This window comes from Enhydra lutris, unplaced genomic scaffold, assembly GCF_002288905.1.
Source record: "Enhydra lutris kenyoni isolate GAN:26980312 unplaced genomic scaffold, ASM228890v2 scaffoldscaffold16, whole genome shotgun sequence".
NCBI classification, from domain to species: domain Eukaryota; kingdom Metazoa; phylum Chordata; class Mammalia; order Carnivora; family Mustelidae; genus Enhydra; species Enhydra lutris.
Window position 1 is genome coordinate 16887753 of NW_019154100.1, and position 27439 is coordinate 16915191.

Sequence of the window (27439 nt, forward strand, 5' to 3'; positions counted from 1 at the left end):
ACATAATGGTGTGGCAGCCTGCTTTATGGAAATCCTAATCTGATACCTAATATTATTTATGAACTATTCTTGCTAAAAATATTTATCCTGAGTCTAATCAATCTGGAGTCTAAACCTAACATTCAGTTTGCAGATAACTCAGAGGTCAGAGGGTGGAGTTAAATAATACTGGGAGAGAATTGTAAGATATATCTAGAATGTAGACCATTTTACAAGGCAACTGGCTGGCCTGGATGTTTCAGATATAAATGGCGGGTGACAGTTTTAACTCAAAGGGCACCAAAAATAAAAAGACAAAAAAGCTATTTGGTAAATACTGAGTTGACTTAATTAAAAGTTTCATAAAAGATATTCTTGGCATAATTGGGGGAATTAAAAAATGAACTCACTTAACATAGACGATGTAACAGATTTATTCTTCCACTTCTTAGGGATATTAATCTTATTTTAAAAAATGTTCTTGGGCGCCTGGGTGGCTCACTTGGTTGAGTGACTGCCTTCGGCTCGGGTCATGATCCCGGACTTCCAGGATCGAGTCCCACATTGGGCTCCCAGCTCCTTGGGGAGTCTGCTTCTCCCTCTGACCTTCTCCTCTCTCATGTTCTCTCTCACTCATTCTCTCTCAAATAAATAAATAAAATCTTTTAAAAAAAGAAATGTTCTTAAAATGGGCAATTCATGAAGTATCTGGGGCAGAATTACATTTCAACATACATTTAATTAGTCATCTATACACATAGACAACTCTGTTTATCTAGGAATATATTTATTTATTTATTTATTTATATCTAGGAATATTTAAATACATATTATTGTCAATTCGTCTCCAAAAGAGCTAGCATGTTTCTTGTTCCCTCTGTCAATATCTTTAGTGAGTAATCAGTGTTATTCAATTTGGGCTTCACATTAAAGTGACTGGGTGGTGGGACACCTGGGTGGCTCAGTTGGTTAAGTGTATGCCTTCAGCTCAGGTCATGATCCCAGGGTCCTGGGATAGAACCTGGCATTGCATTGACTGTGCTCAACAGGGAGCCTGCTTTTCTCTCTTCCTTTGCCTGTCACTCCCCCTGCTTATGCTCTTTCTCTGTCAAATGAATAAATAAAATCCTTTAAAAAATAAAATAAAATAATAAAGACTGGGTAGCTTAAAACAGTATCAAGAACAAAAACCACAACTAAGTCCAGGCCTCACTCCCAGAATTTCTAATTTCAAAGGTTCTGTTTATAATCTAGGCATTAACTTTTTTTAAGCTTCCAAGGTGATTCTGATGCACAGCCACAAAAAGTATCACATCACAAGTCAATCAGCCAACAAACACCTTTTAGGCTCAAGGACTGCAAGATAAGTATAACACTGCATGAGGAGACAGAGGAGGAACCCTACTCTAGCTTATCCTAATGCAGGTTGTTTTTTTTTTTAAGATTTTATCTATCTATTTGACATAGAAATCACAAGTAGGCAGAGAGGCAGGCAGAGAGAGAGGGAAGCAGGCTCCCTGACCAGCAGGGAGCCCGATGCAGGGCTCCATCCCAAGACCCCGAGATCATGACCTGAGCTGAAGGCAGAGGCTTTAACCCACTGAGCCACCCAGGTGCCCCCCTAATGTAGTTTAATCCTTATTTTCAGTAAAAATTTTGACACTAACAACCAAATCACTAACTTTAAATTTTCTTTCCTGCCAAGATATTTGAGGATTTATATATGTCAACACAATCTAAAACAGGTAGACTGCATAGATGCTGATATTCATCTATGTTGTATTTAATAAAAAATTTTAATTTTACTAAGACGCTAAAGAAATAGCAAAGCCCACAGACTCTGAAATCAATGGCCTCTGGTCAAAATATCCACTCTGGCACATCAACTCTGAGAGTTATACAAGTTACTTAAACTGTCTTTGTTTTTGTTTCCCCTTTCGTGAAAGTGTGGGGAGAGAAATCATCTCCTGTTTCTTTTTTTTTTTTTAATTAAATATGAAAATGTAGAGAAACACTTAGAAACACTGAGAGAACTCAGGAAATGTGAGTTACTGTTGCTATCATTCCATTAAGTGACAGGTTGTCATTGCCTAATAGGACAAGAAGGTCTGGCACTTATTTGGCCTTAGTATGTTCACAAATATTTTATTTTACTAGATCGAATTCCGGTGAAGAATCCGGAATCCTACAGGATTTGAAAAGAGCAAGACTTCTTGTCACCTATAAAACAACCTCCTTACATTTAAATTTTAGTAAAATTCAGTACTCATCCTTTACCCACAAACTTTTGGCAAAACCCCTCAGAGTGATATTCATTAGCTCTTTCTGTTGAAGTTTTTGATGTGAAAAGGTGGTGGTTAACAATATCTAACTAATATCTACGGTCATTCCAGGGAGTTCCTGTTATGTTGCGATTATGTATTTCATTACATCGAAATACTTTTATCCCCATTCTCATAAAATATTAATCTCTCTTCTTGACATTAGTAGTAAATCTTCTTTTTCATATCCCCAGTTTTCCATTGACATTTGGTCGAAAAAAGTAAGCTAGGATGGTTATTTAATGTGCCGATGTAACTATTATCTGTTTTTATTTAAATTAGATTATGGTACTATTCCTTTTTAGCAAAATTTTAAATATGGGTCTTTGCTATAAATATGATTTATGTACCACTGCCTCCACGGAAATATCCTCTACTTAAACTCATTTACATTCTTTGTTTTCTACTTTCTACTCATTTGGTTTTATGCTTTATATGCAGTTCACTATGTCCTTACTTAGTATCAGTTTTTTCCTAAGCAATATTATCACCATGGTAAAGCCCATCAAATTATACATAATGATGTATTTTCCTAAATTTCTAAAGACAGAGAAATCACTGCTAATGAAATCTAGTACTTAGGAAATAAGATTTCTTATTGATTTAACACTCATCTGCACATCTGGTGTATTTTTCTGGGGCTCATCTGTACTATTTGTTTAACTCACAGTATAAGCACTTCACAACAGAGGACCTGTCCTCCGTGATGCTTCAAATAGCTCCAAAGCACAGAACTAACAATGAACATTTATGTTGAAAAATGTTATCACACAAGCTACATATTGTGAATATATATAGCTGTGGGATTTTTTTGTATTATCAAGATTTGTGAATTTGGAGAGAAGAAAAAATGTACACATGCTTTTTAAATGCCTATGACACAAAATTACATTTTGGAAAGCATTCTAAGTACGAGGCTTCAAATTCTACAGGAAAGGACAGTAAAAAATACCTACTAGCATAAGAAAAGAACGAACAAGTCTGTTTTAGTGATTTTTTTTTTCCCCAAGTCACTCTGTAGGTGCTGGAAAAGAGATTTCAATCTCTAAGTTGGAAAAAAAACCATTGTCAAATTAATATTTAATTAAGCCAAAAAGCCAACAAAAGAAACTTTAAAATGTGGTTAAAATGTATAAATTCTACTAGATTTTGTTTCTTACAAAAATTTTCACTATTTTTAAAGTGTAAGGTATAAAAACATTGAAGTTTGAAGGAAAAAGGAGTGTAATAAGCCTAACCTACTAAAAAAATTCAAATTACATGATATTTACTTGAGGAAAAGAAACAATTTTAAAATAAAAGCTCTCTGTAATGCTATTTATTACAGATGACAACTATTCATCTAAAGAAAGATCATTAATACCTTGTCTATATGAGTATAAGCCTAAAATGGCCTTTCAATGTTCCCTATTGCCTATACATCTGTGTTGAGATCTAAAATGTTCATTTTCCTAAGTATGAATCTTATTAAATATAAAGATAATTTCATTAAAATTTAATAAATAGAAATCCACATGATGTGTTTCATATAATCAAAATTCCCTAACTTTAGTTTATATTATATAGTACATGTGTGCATATACCCAATGATACAGCTTTGTAATACATCTTTTTTTTTTTTTTTTTAAAGATTTTTACCTATTTATTTGTCAGAGAGAGTGAGTACATGCAGACAGAGTGGCAGGCAGAGGCAGAGGGAGAAGCAGGCTCCCTGATGAGCAAGGAGCCCGATGCGGGACTCGATCCCAGGATGCTGGGATCATGACCTGAGCCGAAGGCAGCCGCCCAACCAACTGAGCCACCCAGGCGTCCCTGTAATACATCTTTTAAGATCCTTTATGAAGTTCTATTTTTATCTGCAAGTAACAAGGAGAAAAAAAAATGTTTGTATGAGGATAAGTAAACTTAATACTGCATTTTGACAAAGATAATTATTTTAACAAGTAATGTATATGAATTACCATTTAAGGAAAACATAATAGTTTTCACATTGTTATATTATAGATAATATATTACATAAAAAGAGAGACCAGACAACATAACAGTTTTGTTTTTTTTTTAACTTATCATGTGTCAGGCTCTGCCCTAAGTATTTTCTCAATTGTAATTTGTTTAAACCTCACAATGATCCAGTGTGGAGTCTGCTATTATTTTTTGAATACTGCAAGTAAGAGAAAACAAAAGGAGGAATAACTTGTTCAACGTACCCAAAAAATGGAAACTACGGTCTAAATCCAGACAATTTGGTTCCAGGTTCCCTTCATTACATTGTATTTACAGAGGCTGTCTCTGGGGAATGGGTTAAGGTACAGATTTCATTTTCTATCTGTTGCACCCCTGTGCTTTTTTTCCTGCAATATTTTTTTTCTTATAAATGCTTTGGAATAAGAAAGATAAGTTATTCATTTTTTATATGACTGCTGTACCCCTTCTTATAGCACTTTCTTTTGTACCTTCACAATAAAAGAATTAAAATTCCAAAAACTATGTAACAAAAACTTTTGTTATAAAATGAGATTAAAATAAGAAATTTGTTTGACTTTGAGCAAAGAAAACTTAGAAAATTAATTAAAGTCCAAAAATTATACATTTTAATTCTTTTGACTTCTGTACGTAATTTCTAATTTGTACAAACATGGAAAAATATAGTATAATATTTTAGGAAGTTTTAGAAAAAGCAGTGAATAAATCTGGAGTACTTTAAATATGATCTTTACTATGAGAGTTTTAGTATTTAGTATTGGCTCTATGATGTAGCACATTATTTATTCAAACTTGATAACCACATAAAAATGAAAGAATTACTCCCATTTCACAAATGAGAAAACTGAGCTTTAGAAAGATTAAGTGGATTGGAAACCAGGTGTCATTCATTGACTCTACATGTACCTTTTTTCCCCCCACCAGACACTGCCTCTTCCTTAAGCCAATAAAGCTGCTCTCTATATATTCATGAAATAGGAGCATTATTGTTTTCTCAGTCAGCTAGTTTATTTATTAACGGGATGAATTATGTCCCCTTAAAATTTATATGTTGAACTTCTAACCCCCAGTACCTCAGAAAGTGACTATTTTTGAAGATAGGGCCTTGAAAGGGTTAGTTATGTTCAAAGGAGATCATTAGGATGGGTCCTACTCCAGTATGACTGATATCATTATAAAGGAGATTAGGACGCATGCATATACAAAGGGAAAATTATATAAAAACACAGGGACTTCACGTTGCCTAGGTAGCTCTGTCAGTTATTCATCTGACTCTTGGTTTCAGCTCAGGTCCTGTGATATGGAACCCCAAGTAGGCTTTGCACTCAGCAGGGAGTCTGCTTGAGGTCCTCTCTCTTCCTCTCCCTCTGCCCCTCCTCCCTACTCCCCAACTCATCTCTAAAAAAAATAAATCTTAAAACACACACAGACACACACACACACAGGCACAGGGACCACAAGTTGGCCATCTATCAGCCAAGAATAGAGGCCTCAGAAGAAACCATCCTGCCAACCTCTTGATCTCAGACTTCCAGACTTTAGAACTGTGAGGAAATTTCTGTTGTTTTTTTCTTACCGCTTGAAGCAGAAAAATCCCCCAAAACATTCAACCAAGAAAATCAGTCTGAGTCCACATGTCCTAAGAGGGAAGAGACGGTTACTGGTCTCTTCCGAAATTGGGACAAAGCCAGTAGGCCAGTGTTTTAAAGATAGCCAAGTCCACAGACTCAGCCATGAGTCCTGCTTTCGTTAACCTTATTCTCCTTCTGGTCCTACAATACTTTCTTTGCACAGAACTACAAATGTAATGTATGAGAGAATCTCATTTCTTTCACAACCCACAACTTTAGTGAGACTAAAACTGGGTTGAAAACAGGCACTAAAATTTACTGGCTTTGTGGCATTTCACTTAACTATTTGACCCTTTTTTATTCTCTATAAATAGGGGGAATAAAACTGGTAAATCAATCCCCAGCCCCATGTCCCAGTCTACCTTTTAAATCTTCCTTTTAAATAAATGACACTATTCACTCATTTTCGCCAGCCAAGTTTTTGGAGCATTTATGAATTTCCTCTATCCTACACAATTCACATAAAAAATGCCAGCAAATCCTACTGGCATTAGCTTCAAAATATAACCAAAATCTAACCAATTCCCATCACCTCTGTTGATACTACCATAATCGAAGGTAGAGCCTTTCAAATTGTAGTATGCAACACACACACACACAAAACCCAAAGGTTATCCAACGTCATCATAGTTTTAAGGAATAAGTTTTCAGACTGTCAAATTCCCTATACACATGATCTTAATAACTCCTACCTGAAAATAAATCTGTATACGGAAGTCATATTTTCTAACCCTACAAAAAAACAAGCAAGTCAAAAACAAAACCAAAAAACCCAAAGCAGAGCCACATCTTTTCAAAATTTATTTTTACTTTTATTTCTATTTTTATTCCAGTATAGTTAACAGTGTTACACTCAGTGCTCACCAGGAAAAGCGTGCTCTTAATCCCGTTGACCTATTTCACTGATATCCCCACCCACCTCGCATCTGGTAACCATCCATTTGTTCTCCATAATTAAGAGTCTGTTTTTTGTTTTGTCTCTCTTTTTTTTTTAATTCCACATATCAGTAAAATCATGTTATTTCCCTTTCTCTGACTTATTTCACTCAGCATTATGCCCTCTAGATCCAACCATATTGTTGCCAATGACAAAATTTTCTTCTTTTATATGGCTGAGTAATACTCCATTGTGTGTATGCATGTATGTGTCTAAGTGTGTGTGTGTTCATTCCACATTTTCTTTATTCATCTATTAATGGACACTTACATTGCTTCCCTAATTTGGCTACAAACATAGGGGTGCATATATCTTTTTGAATCAGTGTTTTTATATTCTTTGGATAAATAGCCGGTAGTGGAATTACTGGATTATATGGTGATTCTATTTTTAATTTTTGAGGAACCTCCATATTGTTTTTCACAGTTGCTGAACCAGTCTGCATTCCCACCGTTGGTGCACTAGGGGTCCTTTTTTTCCACATCCTCACCAACACTTGTTATTGGTGTGTTTTTTATTTTAGTTATTCTGACAGGTGTAAGGTGATAACTCATTACAGTTTTGATTTTCATTTCCCTGATGATGAGTGATGTTGAGCATTTATTCCTGTGTCTGTTGGTCATCTGTATGTCTTCTTTGGGGAAATGTCTATTCATGTCTTCTGCTCTTCTTCAAATTAGATTATTTGTTTTAGTTTTTTGTTTGTTTTCGGTGTTGTATTATGGAAGTTCTTTATGTATTTTGGATAATAAACCTTTATTGGACATGTCATTTGCAAATATCTTCCCCCATTTAGCAGGTTGTCTTTTAGTTTTGTTACTTGTTTCCTGTGCTGTGAAGAAGCTTTTTATTTTAATGTAGTCCCAATAGTTTATTTTGTTTATTTTATTGTTTGTTTTGTTTTTTTGTTTCCCTTGCCTGAGGAGACATAACTAGAAAGAGGTTGCTATAGCCAATGTCAGAGAAATTTACTGTCTGTGCTCTCTTCTAGGATTTTATGGTTTCAAGTCTCATATTTAGATCTTTAAACAATTTTGAATTTATCTTTGTGTACTGTGTAAGAAAGTGGTCCAGTTTCATTTTTTTTGCATGTAGCTGTCCAACTTTTCCAACACCATTTGTTAAAGAGATTGTCTTTTTTACAATGCATGTCCTTGCCTCCTTTGTTGAAGATGAATTGACCATATAATCCTGGGTATATTTCTGGGCCTTGATCTTATCTATTTTTCTGCCAGTACCATACTATTATATTACTAAAGCTCTGCAGTGTATCTTAATATCCGGGATTATGACATGATAATATCATAACTGGATTATGATAGCTCCAATTGTTTTCTTTTTCAAGATTTCTTTGTCTATTTAAGTTTTCATGTGGTTCCATAAAAGTTTTTGTGTTATTTATTCTAGTTCTCTGAAAAATGCTACTGGTACTTTGGTAGGGATTATAATAAATCTATAGACTTCTTTGGGCAGTCTAACATTTTAACAATGTTGGTCCTTCTATGAACATAGAATATCTTTCCCTTTGTTTATGTCATCTTCAATATCTTTGATCAATGTTTTATAATATTCAGAGTTCAGATCTTTCACCTCCTTGGTTAAGTTCATGCCTAGGTTTTCAATTATTTTTGGTGCAATTGTAAATGGGACTGTTTCCTTAATTTCTCTTTCTCCTACTTCTTTATTAGTGTATACTATGCAATGGTTTTCTGTATATCGATTTTGTATCCTGTGACTTTCCTGAATTCATCTATTAGTTTTAGTAGTTTTTTGGTGGAGTCTTTAGGGTTTTCTATATATACTTTCATGTCATCTGCAAATAGTGAAAGATTTACCTCTTTCATACCCTTCTGGATGCCTTTTATTTCTTCTTCTTGTTTGATGGCTGTGGCAGAACTTCTGGTACTATGTTGAACAAAAGTGGTGAGAGTGGACATCTTTGTCTTGTTCCTGACCTTAAGAGGAAAGCTCTCAGCTTTTCACCATTAAGTATGACGTTAGCTATGTATTTTTCATAAATGGTCATATTCTGCTGAGCTATGGTCCCTCTAAACCTACTTTACTGGGTGCTTTTATCATAAATCTATGTTGTACTTTATCAAATGATTTTTCTGCATTTACTGAAATGATCATATGGTTTTTATCCTTTCTTTTCTTGATGTATCGTGTTGATTGATTTGTGAATATTGAACCACCCATGCATCCTAGAAATAAATTCCACTTGATCATGGGAAATGATTTTTTTTTTTTTACTGTACTGTTGGACTTGGTTTGCTAATATTTTATTGATGAATTTTGCATCTATGTTCATCAGACATACTGGCTGAGAGTTCTCTTTTTTGTATTGTCTTTACTTGGTTTTGGTATCAAGGTAATGTTGGCCTCACAGAATGAATTTGGAAGTTTTTCCCCCTCTTCTACTTTTTGGAATAGCTTCAGAAGAATAGGTATTAACTCTTCTTTATATGCTCAGTATAATTAATCTGTGAAGACATCTGGTCCTGGATCTTTGTTTGTTGGGAGTTTTTTGATTACTGATTCCATTTCAATGCTGGTATCAGTCTGTTCAATTTTTCTATTTCTTCCTTATTCATTTTTAGAAGGTTATGCGTTTCTATGTATTTATCTATTTCTTTTAGGTTGTCCAACTTGATAACATATAATTTTTTATGATATTTTCTTACAATCCTTTGTATTTCTGTGGTGTTAGTTGTTATTTCTCCTCTTTCATTTATGATTTTATTTGAGTCCTCTCTCTCTGCTTTTGTTTTTTTGGTGATCTTTTAACTTTTGTTGTTTGCTTTTGTTTTTGATGAGTCAGGGCAAATGTTTATCAAATTTTTTAATCTTTTCAAAGAATCAGCTCCTGGTTTCATTGATCTATTTTTTTAAAATTTCATTTCTGTTTATTTCTGCTCTAATCTTTATTACTTCCTTCCTTCTACTGGTTTTGGGTTTTGTTTGTTCTTTTTCTAGCTCCTTTAGGTGTAAGATTAAGTTGTTTAACTGACAATTTTCTTGCTTCTTGAGGCCCATATTGCTATAAACTTCTTTCTTAGAACAGCTTCTGCTACATCCAAAACACTTTGGATAATTGTGTTTTCATTTTCAATTGTCTCCATGCATTTTTTTATTTCCTCTTTGATTTTTTGGTTGATCCATTCATTATTTAGTAGAATGTTATTGAACCTCATGTATTTGTGTTCCTTCCAGATTTTTTCTTGTGGCTGATTTCTAGTTTCATAACATTGTGGTTGGAAAAGATGCCTGGTATGACTTCAGTTTTTTGTTTTTTTTTTTTTTTTAGCTTGTTGAGACTTGTTTTGTAGCCTAACATGTGATCTATTCTGGAGAATGTTCCAAGTGTGCTTGAAAAGGACGTGTATTCTGCTGTTTTAGGATGGAATGCTCTGACTATGTCTGTTATAACCATCTGGTCCAATGTGTCATTCAAAGCCATTATTTCCTTATTGATTTTCTGTTTGGATAATCTATCCATTGATGTAAGTGGGGTTTTAAAGTCCCCTACTATTATCATACTACTATTGATTATTTCCTTTATGTTTGTTATTAAACGCTTTATGTAGCAGGGAGCTCCAATGTTGGGTGCATAAATATTTACAATTGTTATACCTTCTTGTTGGATTGTTTCTTTAATGATTATGTAGTGTCCCTCTTTTGTCTCTTGTCACAGTCTTTGTTTTAAAGTCAATTTTGTCCAATATAAATATTGCTATCCTGGCTTTCTTTTCACTTCCATTTGCAAGATCTGCAGAAGTATGCAGGGGTGGGTTGTGCTGTTAGCCAGCTAGGTGGAGAGTGTTGCCCTGTGCTGGTTCCTGCAGGTGTCCTTGTATATCTAGGCTGGGGGGGGGGGGGGGGGAATGGCACTGACAAGGTCTTTTATTCTTGGAAAGTCTCCAAAAACTTCCTGCCCATCAGGCACATGCTCTGAGATTAGTAAATACACCCTCCTGTATACCCCAGGTGTTATTCAAACTGCTCTTTTTATGCTGTTCTCTGTCAGGCTGTTTGTTGTGCTGTCTAAGGGTGAGGACTCAGTTTCCTATCACACTCAAGCCCTCCCAGAGCCAAGCCCCTGATTTTTAAAATTCTAGCTGTTAAGCCCCATTGATTGTAAGAACTTGCAAAATTAGGCCCCTCCACTTTTCAAACACAAATGTTATGGGGATTCATCTTCCCAGTGTGGGTCTACAATGCCTGGGGTACCTAATGTAGTGGTCTGCTCCTCTCCCCTTTCCATATCCCTTTTGTCTCTTCTTCCTGCAGACAGTCCTGTGGCCTCTTTGGCTCCCTATTGTTTTTCTATCCCTCCTACCTTCTTTGATATGGCATCTTCTCTACATTGAGCTGTGGAGAGTCTGTTCTGCCAGTCTTTGGGTGGTTTTTCTGAATTATTTACACTGATATGGGTGTAGTTGTACTTGTGGGATGAAGTGAGCTTAGGATCCTCCTACTCCACTATCTTCCCCAGCAGTTGTCACATATCTTAATATGGTGCATTACTCTGGAGTGTGAAAAATACTGAAGCACTAAACAAAAGGTAAATATTCAGAAACTAAATACTCATTTGGAATATTTGGAAAGGTACCTATAAGGATGAACAAAGGAACTTCGAAATCATAGACCTTTGTTTCAAGTAGCAAACATATTTCTAAAAATAACATAGAATCAATACATTGCATTGGAAATAGAATTAGTTGAAGACTTCATTTTTTAGAGTAGTTTTAAGTTCACAGCAAAAATTGAGAAGAAAGTACAGAGATATCCTATGTACCCTCTGCCCTCACACATTAATGGCCTTCCCATTATCAATTTAACTCACCAGAGTGATTCATTTGGTACAGCTGATGTAACTACACTGACAAATTCTTCTAAATTTCAGAGTTTACATTAGGGTTCACTCTTGATGATAAAAATGTATGAATTTGGGTAAATGTATAATGACATATATCCATCGTTATTTTTTTCCCATTTCTTTTTAGTATTTCAAAATTCATTATTTATGCACCACACCCAGTGCTCCATGCAATACGTGCCCTCCTTAATACCCACCACCAGACTCAACCATCCCCCCACCCCCCACTTCCAAAACCCTCAGTTTGTTTCTCAGAGTCCACAGTCTCTCATGGTTTGTCTCCCCCTCTGATTTCCCCCATCTCACGTCTCCTCTCCATCTCCCAATGTCCTCCGTGTTATTCCTCACACTCCACAAGTAAGTGAAATCATATGATACTTGACTCTCTCTGCTTGACTTATCTCACTCAGAGTAATCTCTTCCAGTCCCGTCCATGTTGATATACAAGTTGGGCAGTCATCCTTTCTGATGGAGGCATAATACTCCATTGTATATATGGACCATATCTTCTTTATCCATTTGTCCATCGAAGGGCATCTAGGTTCTTTCCACAGTTTGGCGACCGTGGCCATTACTTCTATGAACATTGGGGTACAGATGGCCCTTCTTTTCACTACATCTGTATCTTTAGGGTAAATACCCTGTAGTGCAAATGCAGGGTCACAGGGCAGCTCTATTTTTAATTTCTTAAGGAATCTCCACACTGTTTTCCAAAGTGGCTGCACCACCTTGCATTCCCACCAACAGTGGAAGAGGGTTCCCCTTTCTCCACATCCTCTCCAACACTTGTTGTTTACTGTCTTGTTAATTTTGGCCATTCTAACTGGTATAAGATGGTATGTCAATGTGGTTTTGATTTGAATCTCCCTGATGGCTAATGATGATGAACACTTTTTCATGTGTCTGATAGCCATTTGTATGTCTTCTTGGAGAAGTGTCCGTTATGTCTTCTTCCCGTTTTTTGACATGATTACCTGTTTTGTGTGTGTCGAGTTTGAGGAATTCTTCATAGATCTTGGATATCAGCCCTTTGTCTGTAGTGTCATTTGCGAATATCTTCTCCCATCCTGTGGGTTGCCTCTTTGTTTTGTTGACTATTTCCTTTGCTGTGCAGAAGCTTTTGTTCTTGATGAAGTCCCAAAAGTTCATTTTCACTTTTGTTTTCTTTGCCTTTGGAAACATGTCTTGAAAGAAGTTGCTGTGGCCGATGTCAAAGAGGCTACTGCCTGTGTTCTCCTCTAGGATTTTGATAGATTCCTGCCTCACATTGAGGTCTTTTATCCATTTTGAGTTTATCTTTGTGTACGGTGTAAGAGAACGGTCGAGTTTCATTCTTCTATATGTAGCTGTCCAATTTTCCCAGCACCATTTATTGAAGACACTGTCTTTTTCCACTGGATATTTTTTCCTGCTTTGTCGAAGGTTAGTTGACCATAGAGTTGCGGGTCCATACCTGGGCTCTATACTCTGTCCCACTGGTCTATGTGTCTGTTTTTGTGCCAGTACCATGCTGTCTTGGTGATCACAGCTTTGTAGTAAAGCTTGAAATCAGGCAATGTGATGCCCCTGGTTTTGCTTTTGTTTTTCAACATTTCCTTAGCAGTTCGGGGTCTCTTCTGGTTCCATACAAATTTTAGGATTGTTTGTTCAAGCTCCTTGAAAAATGCTGGTGGAATTTTTATTGGGAAGACAGTTTTGTGGAGTTTCAATGAAATATGCTTGAAGAGTGCATGAGCCACGTAGAAATGAATGAGTGAATGAATGGATTAATGAATATGCCAACAATGAGAAAGCAAGATGGAGGCTTATGTGGAGATTTAGAGGTGTTTAAAATGGGCAGAGGAGAGAAAAACTTAAGTTTGGGGTAGTCTTCAGTATTGTATTGCTGTGATACTCAATTAAATATGATCTGGAAAAAGCACATTTGTAAGGGAGAATTTGTAAAAGTCTCTTACTGGATGTATATGATAACTTAGCAAACAAAACATTTGAGCACAGCCATTCTAAGCCATGAAAAGCCAAATTAAGTAGAATTCTATCCTCTTTCATTTATTAAACAATTCTAATTTTGACTGAATTTAATGTTATATATTAAAATAGCACAATGAGGAAAACTGCTCTGTGAATTACTAAGATTATAAGTGAAGTTTCCTGGAAATATTATCAATTAACTTAGAGACTTTTTTACTGTTATAAACTTTTTATGCCTGCATTATTTTTTTCAATAAATATTTGATGATCACCTATTTTATTCTAACCCTGTACTAGGCACCAGAGATAGATTTTTCGATAACAGATCTGGCACTGACTGTACATTCTACTATGAATGACAGATATTAATAATTAGTTATAATAATAATAGGGGAAGTACAAAGATGATTATAGTGTGAACTCAGAAACTGACAAAAGAAACCCCGTCCTCACTGTCACTAACTCTTAAATTTCCATATTTCTGAATATACTGATTAATTTTTCTCAAAACAATGTAGATAAAAAGCAAATGGGGTTTTGTTTAAGATACAGATGATGCTAGTAATAGTGTTAATAGTAATATTAATAATTAAAAGTAAACTATTATTGAAAACCATTGGAGAATTTTTTAAAAAACAGATTCTGGAGTCAGGTTATCTGAATTCAGTTCCTAGTGTTGCCACTTATTTACTGAGATTTGGAACAAGTTAATCTGTCTTAATTTCTTCATCTAATAAATGGGGCTAATACTATACACACGATAGGGTTTTTTGTTTTGTTTTGTTTTGTTTTTTGACAGAGATCACAAGTAAGCAGAGAGGCAGGCAAAGAGAGAAGAGGAAGCAGGCTCCCCGCTGAGCACAGAGCCCGATGCGGGGCTCGATCCCAGGAACCCGGGATCACGACCAGAGCCAGAGGCAGAGGCTCGAGCCCACTTAGCCACCCAGGCGCCCCACGATAGGGTTTTTATAAAACTTACATGAGCATAAAGTTAGGAAAATGATTTGTACATTGTAAACACTATTTGAGTATTAGTAATATTATTGAATTAATGTTTATTACACTACTAGGTGCTAGATGAGGTGCTTTATATTAATAATACATCATGTTTTATTATTTGCTTCCCAGGACAGCCCTATGAGCTAAGTAGGCATTCGTTGTTCATCGGATGTTAGGTGAGAAGCTACTGTATACTAGGAATTCTAATCATGGGGGATATAATAGTGAAAAATGCCACTTCCTTTGTGAAGTTTGCATTCTAATAGGGAAAGAAATCCAGGTGTAAAACATAGTAATATAATGCCAGGTAGTGATGAGTGCTGTGGGATAAAGGGTGATGGGTACAGGAGTCTAGTAAATCTTCTATTACGACTTATAAGAGGTGATAGGTGGCATTTTAGTAGAAACTTGAAGAAGGCAAAGAAGGCATGCTAGTAATATCTGAGGAGAGAGTTCTACACAGAGGAACCTGCTGGTTCAAAGTACCTGAGGAAGGAATATGCTGAGCAAATTTGACAAATACCAAGAAATATTGGGGAACTGGAGAAAAAGGATTGAGGAGTTAGTCAGGATTCTGGTCATATAGGATCCTGTAGACTGGCAGTAATAAAACTCGTAAGTCATTCCTCAGCTATACTCCCCACTTTGCCCTACAGCCTATTTATTACGGATGTAATGTGAAACCAGGAAGATTTTTAGGAGAGGAGTAACATTTATTTATTAATGTAACAAATACTCATTGAAGACCTACTTTACACTTTCACTTTCACTTTCATTGGCACATGTGATACTCAGTCAAATCCAAAACAGTCTTACGAAGGTTACTAATACAATGCCAGGATGTGATGTATGCAGTAAAATTAATAAAGCAGGTTAGGAGAAATAGAAAGTGTCAGATAGGTTTGGGTATTACAGTTTTATATAGATGACCCTAAATATTTGTGTGATAAAGTGACTTTTGAGTAACAGACCTAAAGCTTCTTAAGAGAATGAATCACATGATTCTGGGAAAAGAGAATACCTGGCAGATAGAATAGCAAGTGCAAAGACTCTGAGGCAGAGAATACATGGCACATTTGAGGAAATGTGAGGAGGTCACTGTGGCTGGAGGTATATGCGAGAGGATTAAAGTTGTAAGTGATAAGAGGTATCACAAATGTGAGGCAGTGTGGGCAGATCATGCAAGAACTCAAATTAGTATAAAAATGTGGATTTTATTCAGTGTGAATTGAGAAGTCACAATATAATTTATCTTTTAAAATCATTGCTATAGTTCAGTGAATTTGAAATCTTCTATAGTAATTCACCATTAAGTTTCTTACTCTTTTTTAGTAATTTTTATTTCATTAAAAAATTCTTTTTTATCATAGCTAATGTTATAACAGGAAAAGGAAATATGAGGTATACAAACTGAGAAGGAAGAAATAAAACTGTCTTTGTTTACAGGTGGGATGACTGAATATGTAGAAAATCCAAAGTAATCAACAATAACAACAAAAATCTTGGAAATAATAAGCAATTATAACAAGATTGTAGGATATAAGGTTAATATATAAGAGTCAGTAGTTTCCCTATAATGGCAATGAATAAGTGAAATTTGAAACTAAAAACATAATACCATTCGGGTACCTGGGTGGCTCAGTTGGTGAAGTGTCCAACACTTGACTTCTGCTCAGGTCATGATCTGAGGGTTGTAAGATCAAGCCCCATGTCAGGCTCTGTGCTGGGCATAGAGCCTGCTTTAGATCCTCTCTCTTCCTCTCCCTTTGTCTCCCCCACTACCTGTGTGCGCGCACTCTCTCTCTCTCTCCCTCAAAAAAAGATATATAGTATCCAAAAAATTAAATTATGTATAAATTTGAGACATGTACAGGATCTATGTAAGGAACACTTAAAAACTCTACTGAATGCAATAAAGGAACTAAATAAATGGAGAGATATTCAATAATCATAAACAGAAAGATCTGATATTATCAAGACATCAGTTCTTCCCAATTTGATCTATAGATTCAGTGCCTTCCCTATCAAAATCCCAGAAAATAATTTTGTGGATACTAACAGACTACTTCTTAAGTTTATAAAGAGGCAAAATACCCAGAATGGCCACCATAATATTGAAGGAAAATAACAAAATTGAAGGTCTGACTCTACTTAATTTTTCAAAAAATATTTTATTTATTTATTTGACAGACAGAGATCACAAGTGGGCAGAGAGGCAGGCAGGAGGGGGGAGGGGAAGCAGGCTCCCTGCCGAGCAGGGAGCCCGATGTGGGGCTTGATCCCAGGACCCTGAGATCATGACCTGAGCTGAAGGCAGAGGCTTAACCCACTGAGCCACCCAGGCACCCCGACTCTACTTAATTTTAAGACTGACTACAAAGCTACAGTAATCAAGATGGTGTGGTATTGGTGAAAAAATAGCTGAATAGATTCTGGATCAGAATACAGAGTGCAAAAATAGACTCAAATATAGCCAGCTGATGGCTGACAAAGAAGCAAAGGGAATACAATGGGGTCAAGATCGACTTTTCAACACATAGTGCTGGAACTGTTCAAAATCCACATGCAAAAAGCAATCTAGACACAGACTTTGAATTCACAAAAATTCACTCTAAATGCATCACAGACCTAAATGTAAAGTGCAAAACTATAAAACTACTAGAAGATATCTCTAGAAGATAATATAGGAGAAAACGTAGATGACCTTGGGTATGGCAAGGGCTTTCTAGATATGATACCACAGGCCTCATCCATGAAAGACTTGGCAAGCTGTACTTTATTAAAATTAAAAACTTCTGCTCTGTGAAAGACAGTGTCAAGAGGGTGAGAAGAAAAGCCATTTTCAGAAGGCGTATTTAATGTGGGACTATTATCCAAAGTACACAAAGAACTATTAAAAATCAACAGTAAGAAAACAACAACCAAAGTGAAAGATGTGCCCTTGAATGCAATACACACCTCACCAAAGAATAACAGATGTCAAATAAGCATATGAATAGATGCTGCACATCATGTAATCAGGGAAATGCAATTTACACAATAGTGAGATGCCACTACACATCTATCAGAATGGTCCAAATCTGTAAGGAACATTTGTGACATCAACTACTGGCCAGGATGTGTAACAATAGGGAGTCTCATTATTGCTGATGGAATATAAAATGCTATAGCCACTTTAGAAGATAATTTTTCAGTTTCTTAGAAAACTAAATATTCTAAGCCTATGATCCAGCAATTGCACTGATTGGTATATACTCAAAGGATTTGAAAAGTCATGTTCACACAAAAACTTGTACACAGGTGTTTAGAGCAGCTTTATTCAAATGTGCCAAAACCTGGAAGCAACCAAGATACCATTCAGTAGGTGAAAGGGTATGTAAACTGTGGTACACCCAGGCAATGGAATATTGTTCAGTGCTAGATAGAAATGAGCTATCAGGCCATAAAAGACATGGAGGAAACAAATACATAATTTTAAGTGGAAGAGTCCAATATGAAAAGTCTACATATGCTATAGACAACCTAAAAAAGGCAAAACTATGAAGACAATGAATAGATCAGTGGTTGTCAAACTTTAGGGGAGAAGATGGGGTGAGTAGTAGGGACACAGAATTTTTAGTGAAAATACTCTGTATGATAGAATAATGATGGATTAGTAGAGAGCCCAGATATGGACCCACAACTCTATGGTCAACTAACCTTCGACAAAGCAGGAAAAAATATCCAGTGGAAAAAGACAGTGTCTTCAATAAATGGTGCTGGGAAAATTGGACAGCTACATATAGAAGAATGAAACTCGACCGTTCTCTTACACCGTACACAAAGATAAACTCAAAATGGATAAAAGACCTCAATGTGAGGCAGGAATCTATCAAAATCCTAGAGGAGAACACAGGCAGTAGCCTCTTTGACATCGGCCACAGCAACTTCTTTCAAGACATGTTTCCAAAGGCAAAGAAAACAAAAGTGAAAATGAACTTTTGGGACTTCATCAAGAACAAAAGCTTCTGCACAGCAAAGGAAATAGTCAACAAAACAAAGAGGCAACCCACAGGATGGGAGAAGATATTCGCAAATGACACTACAGACAAAGGGCTGATATCCAAGATCTATGAAGAATTCCTCAAACTCGACACACACAAAACAGGTAATCATGTCAAAAAACGGGAAGAAGACATAACGGACACTTCTCCAAGAAGACATACAAATGGCTAACAGACACATGAAAAAATGTTCATCATCATTAGCCATCAGGGAGATTCAAATCAAAACCACATTGACATACCATCTTATACCAGTTAGAATGGCCAAAATTAACAAGACAGTAAACAACAAGTGTTGGAGAGGATGTGGAGAAAGGGGAACCCTCTTCCACTGTTGGTGGGAATGCAAGGTGGTGCAGCCACTTTGGAAAACAGTGTGGAGATTCCTTAAGAAATTAAAAATAGAGCTGCCCTGTGACCCTGCATTTGCACTACAGGGTATTTACCCTAAAGATACAGATGTAGTGAAAAGAAGGGCCATCTGTACCCCAATGTTCATAGAAGTAATGGCCACGGTCGCCAAACTGTGGAAAGAACCTAGATGCCCTTCGATGGACAAATGGATAAAGAAGATATGGTCCATATATACAATGGAGTATTATGCCTCCATCAGAAAGGATGACTGCCCAACTTGTATATCAACATGGACGGGACTGGAAGAGATTACTCTGAGTGAGATAAGTCAAGCAGAGAGAGTCAAGTATCATATGATTTCACTTACTTGTGGAGTGTGAGGAATAACACGGAGGACATTGGGAGATGGAGAGGAGACGTGAGATGGGGGAAATCAGAGGGGGAGACAAACCATGAGAGACTGTGGACTCTGAGAAACAAACTGAGGGTTTTGGAAGTGGGGGGTGGGGGGATGGTTGAGTCTGGTGGTGGGTATTAAGGAGGGCACGTATTGCATGGAGCACTGGGTGTGGTGCATAAATAATGAATTTTGAAATACTGAAAAAAATAAAATAAAATTACAACAACAAAAGTAGAAAAGAAACACCACAAAACTGAGAGGTAAATAAAACCAGTAAAATCTGTCTCAGAGAAGTTAATCCCAAGGTTATATGTGTGGTAAATAGTTATACTACAGTTACATGCCTGTATTTCTTGAAACAAATTTCAGTCCTCTCTCTGCTATATGAGAGGCAAGTGTACTAAGTCCTGGCACTAAGTTAGCACATAGGGCACATTGTCTGTCTCAAGCAGCATCAGAAGGAGACCAAAGCTCGTAAATTAATCTCTACTCCCTCTTTAACCTTTAGTTGCATTATGATTACTCATTTCACAGCTTTTTAATCCCTGAAAAATATTACCATAGCTATCCTCTAATGCTCCCAACTATTCTTGGATATATATCCTAGAAATATTTCCACACTTAAGTATCAATGTTCAAAAATAGACTAATGGAGATTCTTGAGACTCATATTCTTTATTATCAAGTATATGACTTGCCTGTTTGATATCTCAATGCATTCATACTTTCAGCACCTGAATGAGGGCCCAAATCTTTGTTTCAAATGTGTTCTTCATGTATCACTTACATACGGAATCTAAGTACACCAAAGGAAGTTCAGACCATGGTTTTAACTGTGACCACAAATGCCAGTGATAAAAATAAGCTATTTCTAAGAGGAAGGCTCCTTCAAATGGGTTTTTCTGAGGGGAAATACTGGTAATCTTTCAGTACATATACATTTTTTTTTTTAAGATTTTATTTAGTTATTTGACAGACAGAGATCACAAGTAGGCAGAGAGGCAGGCAGAGAGGCAGGCAGAGAGGGAGGGGGAGGCAGGCTCCCTGCTAAGCAGAGAGCCCGATGTGGGGCTTGATCCCCGGACCCTGAGACCATGACCCGAGCCGAAGGCAGAGGCTTAACCCACTGAGCCACCCAGGCGCCCCAGTACATATACATTTTTAAGTGCTCCTATGGACAAATGTTTAGTATCAGAAGCAGAGGACTGCATCTTTCATTAAAATGAACTCAGAGGAAAATGGTTGATATAGATGACATGTTTTTTAGTAGAAAGTAATGATGAGAAACTGGGGGTCTTAGGTAAGTTGATGGGAATTCCAAGGCTCCCCTTATGGATATTCTGAATGATGACGACTCCAAGGTCTGAGAGAAAGTAATAAATCACGGGAAGAAGTGAGAGGAAGTACTTTAACTTAGGCCAATGCACACTGGACATCACCCTCAGTGATCCAATATGCATGAAATCTCACTGTGTTTTCAAAATAGTGAAATATAATATATAGCAAAGAACTACATGAAATTAGGTATGCTCTAGTATTTTTTAAATTAAGAATCATAAACATAGCTGAATTTAATCACCTATTCTTCAATAGAGACCACAGTCCTCACTATCAGAAAATAAAATTATTTTTAATCAATACATCTGCTTATTTTATAAACAGTGGTGGAAGTGAAGATGGTCTAAATTCAACTTCTGTTAAAAGTCAGAAAGGAATGAAAAAACCCTGAAGTTTAAGAAGTCATCCACAGAGGTCCACTTAATTACAATAAAACTGCAGGAATGAATGTAATTAATTACACAAAAATTATGATCACTCACCTTGTTTAGATACAGAAAGCGACAAAGAGAAACAACTATACCGTTTACTTGCTCAGTAAAAGAATGAGAGTTTGAGGGGACTTTATAGATTCTTATTATAACAATTTTACAGATGAACATCCTTATTTCAGAAATGAACTAAATTGTATTATAGCCTAAGTATGTAATCAATGCCTCAGAATGGAATATTAAAGGTATAGTCAGGGTGAACTTCAATTTGCAACCCTATATAATATGTGGGGAGATTGGCTTTATCAGTCAGAGTCCAATCAGGAGACAAAATCCACCAGTAATTTGAAAAAGAGAAAGTTAATATAAAGAATTATTAATTGATTAAAAAAAAAAGAAGTTAACTACTAAAAGAAAGAAACAGGGAGTAGTTCAGTGGTACAGAAGTAGCACCTATGAACACAGTTATTTCCTATGGAGCTGAGAAAGAATGAACAAAGCAGGCATGTATAAATTTAGGAAAATCCTCTTTCCCCGTAACTGCCAAGTCTAAGAGTCAGACATCTTTTGAGAGGTTGTGGCTACCACAGGAACTCTGGTGGAGACAGAAAGACCTGGTAGAGTATACAGACCCCAGAGGGTGTATATTACAGGCAGTCCTCTGATGTGGTCCTCTGGAGGGCAAAGGATCTTACCAAAAGTTATAGGCTATAACTAAACCATGGGATGAATACTACCAAGATCCCTGGGCACCAATCTGCTAAGTGCCACATGAAAAACAGTACTCTGGATGTGGAACAAAGTCCCTGCTGTTCTGGCTCTGTAGTATCCCTCCAATCTTTTAAGTTGACAAAGTCTAACATCAAGTGAGCTTGCAAAGGAGAAACATCTGTAGGCTCCACCTCTGATATTTATGCTTAGTCACAAATAATAATTTCTTGGTTCTTATTTCTGAATTGGGTTAACCATTGTATCACTCTGACTTCAAACTATTCACTAAGAAATCATATTGGTGGGATTGCTTACTAATTTAACTTTTTTTCTGAACTATAGATAAAGTATGTAAATTTTAAGTTCACAACTTAACATATTTCTTACAAGTACATGCACTCATGTATAGCCACCACCCAAGACAAGGTAAAGTTCATGACCAGCACTCTGGAAAGCTCATTCTTGCTCCTGCTAAGTAGTAATCATTTACATTTTAAGTGTCCCCTTAAAAACCTTTACTCGATTTTTTAAATGGTTAGTATAACTAATAGGAAAGACAGATAAATAATGCATCCTTTTGTACTGGAGACCAAGCGTGCCAGAAACTCCTTTAATTTAAGACCTATTTAAATTTGTCATTTTACATTTCTTTCTAATGATGTCAAGGCACTCTATAGAAATTTTTGTGTTCCTCTCTTTTTGTGTAAGTTGACCATAATTAGCAATTCACTTCTCATCATCCCAGAGGAAAAGGGAATGAAATTTAGATAACATAAGAGACTCAAATATCCTTTTGTTCTTTTGTACAGGAATAGAAATCAAATTCAAGTTTTTGAGAATTAACTCTTTTCCATACCCTTAATGTGAGAAAATTCTACATTTATGCAAAGCAAATAACAACAAAACAGCAACAACAAAAACCCTAAAAGTAATTTGGGCTATTAAAGAAGTAGATTATATACATGTAAAAATAAAAAGTATATATTGTTTCTTCAAAACTCATAGCATTTAACATATCAACAAATGTGGAATGCATTTTTAATTTATTATTTTATTGCAAGTAGTGAAAAGAAAGTAACACATTAAGTAGGAAAGAGGGCTTTTTCTTATTATATTTTATGACAACATTAGAATTTAGAAGTCTTCAAACTTCTCCGTTACATAAATTTGACTAATTAATCAGTATGAGCATAGTAACCCAAGAGGCTCAAGAAATTTGGTGTTATAAGTTTTTCTTACTCCTGTGTACTTCTAGATTTCTAAAAATCCATTTTAATATTTTACATTATCACATAAAATTTAAAAGTCAGCTATCATATTGAAGGTTGACACATTCAACTACTAATTTATTTTTTTCCTATGAGCTTTCCTTCACAAGTCAAAAGCCTTTGAACTTAGATTAGACTTCATAGCCTCAAGGTGGTGAGTGTTTTTCCAGAAGGTTCTCAGATTTTTTTTTAATGCCTGCCTCCACTGGAGTTCATTCAAAGTTTTCTAATGGGAAGCATACTTCAAACAGCCCGGATTCCATGTATTTAATGTATTATTTTACTTTATTGTTCTTCCCTAACTGAGAGTACTTAACAATCAACATATTTTTAAAAGTTTTATACTTGGTATATTTTTGTTGGTTCTTTGTTTCCTCTTATAATGGGCTTTTAAAGATTAAGCGAATTTACAGATTTCCCACACAAACACATGAGTACAGGACAGCGTGGTCTTAGAAATTAAGTAATACAGTGTATGCTTTCTACATTACCCATTTGCTGCATAGAAAATGAGGAAGCTTGCCAATGGGTTTATTTTACAGAGAAACTACTACTTTGAAATAAAATACAAAGTTTACTACATGACCATATTTTATTCCTAGTCATGTTCAATTTGGGAGTATCCTCTCGCATTTATACTCAAGGAAATGATGTCAGGGGCTGACCCATTATTTTCCAAGACAAAGGTTATTACACACACACAAAATAAGTAACTTTTTTCTAGTTTGTATGTTCCCTTCAAATTGTTTTAATGAATTAACATTCTTGATAGTTTCATTATATGTACATGTTCAAAGTACTTAAAAATAATGCTGCATTTAAAATTTCACTGCCTTAAGCATAATGTTTGCCTATATTGCTCCTATTTCCTTCATCCTCTTTTAGGAAGGATGTTTGGTCACCATACTCCTACACACATTGCTCGGTTATTCACCCTGATTTCAGGTCTCTTCTTGCCATCTCCCATCTAGTTTTTATTATTATTCCAGATTTCTTCCTTTTCCTTCCTTCCTCCCCACCCACTCAACCCAACCACCCACTGAAATGCTCAGTTCTACTCTTAGGTAGGTTTTCAAAATTAGCACTTTCCTCCATTTCCCTTCAGAAATGCTTTTGCATGCCTTCTTCCTCCTTAGAGACCACTTGCTCCCCTTACCTTTACAATCATTCTCCAACCTCTACTTAGCCCTACAGAGGTTTAGACTGTTTCCTGTTCTTTCACTTCCCTTTTCATAACAAAACATTTCTTTGGAACATACAGCCAAGAGTCCCAAAAAGCAGATTGAGTGAACCAGTACTGTAAGAGGGCTTTGAATTAGATGAGAAATTTTGCAAAACTATGGCAATACTGAAATGCATTACGGTTAGTGCCTAGATGACTGCATTTTCATTTGCAATGTGGAATTACTGCCAAGAACTTGACTCTAGCTTATGTATGACAGCACACATTACCTAGGATTCAGAGCTCTTCTGAATGACCACTGATAATTGTGATATGAAGTTTTGTATTACATGCAAGAGTCTGGAGACTCTTCCAACCATGTCATAATAAGAAAAATGGAAGGCAGTATATTAAAAAGTAATGTTACAGCCATCCCTTTCTCAACTTTTTTACAAGTTAGATACAAGTGGTGTGAAAAATGTATCTCTAATAATTGCACTTTTTTTCAAAAATGACCAGATTGTTTCCACTTAAATTTCAAACTCAACTTTTACCATTAATCTTTATATGCTATAAAATAAGCCATGTTATTCATTTATTCGTTCATTCAATATGTACTGAATACCTACTATGACCAAAACACAATTCAACAGGCATTATCAATAAAACCTTAATTTTCAACTTACCATGGGCCATGCGATGGAACCAGTAGTAGCCAAAATCAACTCCTAAGAAAGTTAAATACCAAGTCCATGGAGAATGCCAAGGCAAACTGATGAGCCTATAGTTCTCCCAGATATAAATGTAAGTCGTCAGTTCGATGCTCCTAGAAAACAAGCTGGAAAAATAAAATTCACACACAATGATTATACCACATTTTAAGTGTAAAACCATGTTAAAACATTTTAGGTAACATTTAAAAATTAGGGTATTCGGGCGCCTGGTGGCTCAGTGGGTTAAACCCTCTGCCTTCAGTTCAGGTCATCATCCCAGGGTCCATCAGGCTCTCTGCTCAGTGGGGATCCTGCTTCCCCGCCCCCTCTCTGCCTGCCTCTCTGCCTGCCTCTCTGCCTACTTGTGATCTCTGTCAAATAAATAAATAAAATCTTTTTTAAAAACTCAGGGTATTCAAATAGAAAAATAAAATTCTTTCTCTCTTCTTTTTTTTCTCACTGTTCTATCATACCTTTTAAAAGGCCCAATTTCACATGCTGCCTCATAGTTATCATGGATGCCAACTATTTACACCCTCAGTTTCATAGAATTTAGGATGCCATTCCTTTTTTTAATGTCTCTTAAAATAATTCCATGGAAGCCATACAACATAAATTTGACAAAACTACAACTTATTTTCTGTGACTTTCATTTCCACATCTTAATGAAGAGTACAATAAGGGTGCTTTTTAAAGGAAGTATAAAAGGTATAAAGTTTAAAGGGGACTGCAGAAATGCCTACTCCCTTAAAATATGTTAATCCCATAAAATTTGCCTTTAGACTAAAGTTGCTTCTGGTTAACTATTCTCTTTATTTCTCTCTATTCCCTCCTTCTTTCTTTTGCACACACACATATACACATACTTTTATGTTTTTAGATGTTATAGTTAGGATCAAAAGTTGGACTTTCATAGCATTTCAATAATTCTTGTAGTAATATAAATTACAACTCTCAAGATAAAAGGGAATAATGTTTTCTTATAAATTATAAAAACCTACTTAGCACAATAGGTATCACATTACACCAGAGTGCTATTTTTTTTTTAAGACTTTACTTATTTAGTTGTCAGAGAGAGAGAGAGAGAGCACAAGCAGGGGGAGGGGCAGGTAGAGGGAGATGCAGGTTCCCTGTTGAGCAAGGAGCCCAATGTGGACGTAGGGCTTGATCCCAGAACCCTGGGATCATGACCTGAGTTGAAGGCAGATGCTTAACCAACTGAACCACGCAGGCATCCCTCAGACTGCTATTATTGAGAAGACAATAAACAATTGGTACTGGTGAGGATGTGGAGAAAAGGGAACCTTCATGTAGTATTGACAGGAATATAATTTGGTGCAGCCCCTGTAAAACAAAATATGGAGCCTCTTCAAAAAATTAAAATGGAAATTCCATATGATCTAGTAAGTCCATTGTTGGATACTTACCAAAGAAAATGAAAACAGTAATTTGAAAACATGTATGTATCCCTTTGTTTACTGCAGTTTTACTTTCAATAGAAAAGATATGGAAACGACCCAGGTGTCCATCAACAGAGAATGGATAAACATGATGTGCTATATAGGGACACCTGGTTGGCTCAGTTGGTTAAGCATCTGTCTTTGGCTCAGGTCATAATCCCAAGGTCCTGGAATCGAGCCCTGCATGGGGCTACCTGCTTAATGGGTAGTCAGGTTCTCCCTCTCCCTTTGCCCGTTCCCACCCCACCTAAGCGCGCTCTCTCACTCTGCTGTCTCTCTCAAATAAATAATTTTTTTTATTGTGGCAAATACATACAATGGACTATTACAGCACCATAAAAAGAATGAAATCTTGCCATTTGGGACAACACAGATAGACCTAGAGGGACAATGCTTAATGAATTAGATAGAGAAAGACAAATACTACATTATTTCTCTTATATGTGGAATCTAAAAAAGAAAATAAACAAAAAAAAATTTTAAAAAGATTCATAAATACAGAAAACAAACCAGTGGTTGCCAGCAGCGGCAGTTGGGGGGTGAGGGGGTGTGGGGTGAAATAGGTGAAGGTAAAGGGGATTGAGAGGTATAAACTTCTAGTTATAAAATAAATAAGTCAGGGGGATGAAAACTAAAGCATAGGAAATACAGTCAATAATACTGTAATAACTGTATGGAGATAGATGGTAACTACACTTATCACGGTAGCACTGCATAATGTACAGAACTACACAATCACTATGTGATACACCTGAAGCAATTATAAAACACTATATGTCAACTAGACATCTATTTTAAAACATCTTTTTTAGGGATGCCTGGGTGGCTCAGTTGGTTAAGTGTCTGCCTTGGGCTCGGG

The 27439-nt window shown here is 36.1% G+C and overlaps 1 protein-coding gene across 1 annotated transcript in view; it reads right to left on the minus strand.

The window, feature by feature from the left end:
- The window catches only part of LOC111147401 (alkylglycerol monooxygenase), a 344434-nt gene that overhangs the window by 304533 nt on the left and 12462 nt on the right, over positions 1–27439 (minus strand). Inside the window, exon 3 of the mRNA XM_022503409.1 lies at positions 25094–25245. Within this exon, the coding sequence (XP_022359117.1) occupies positions 25094–25245 (152 nt within the window). The remainder of the gene's footprint in view (positions 1–25093; positions 25246–27439) is intronic.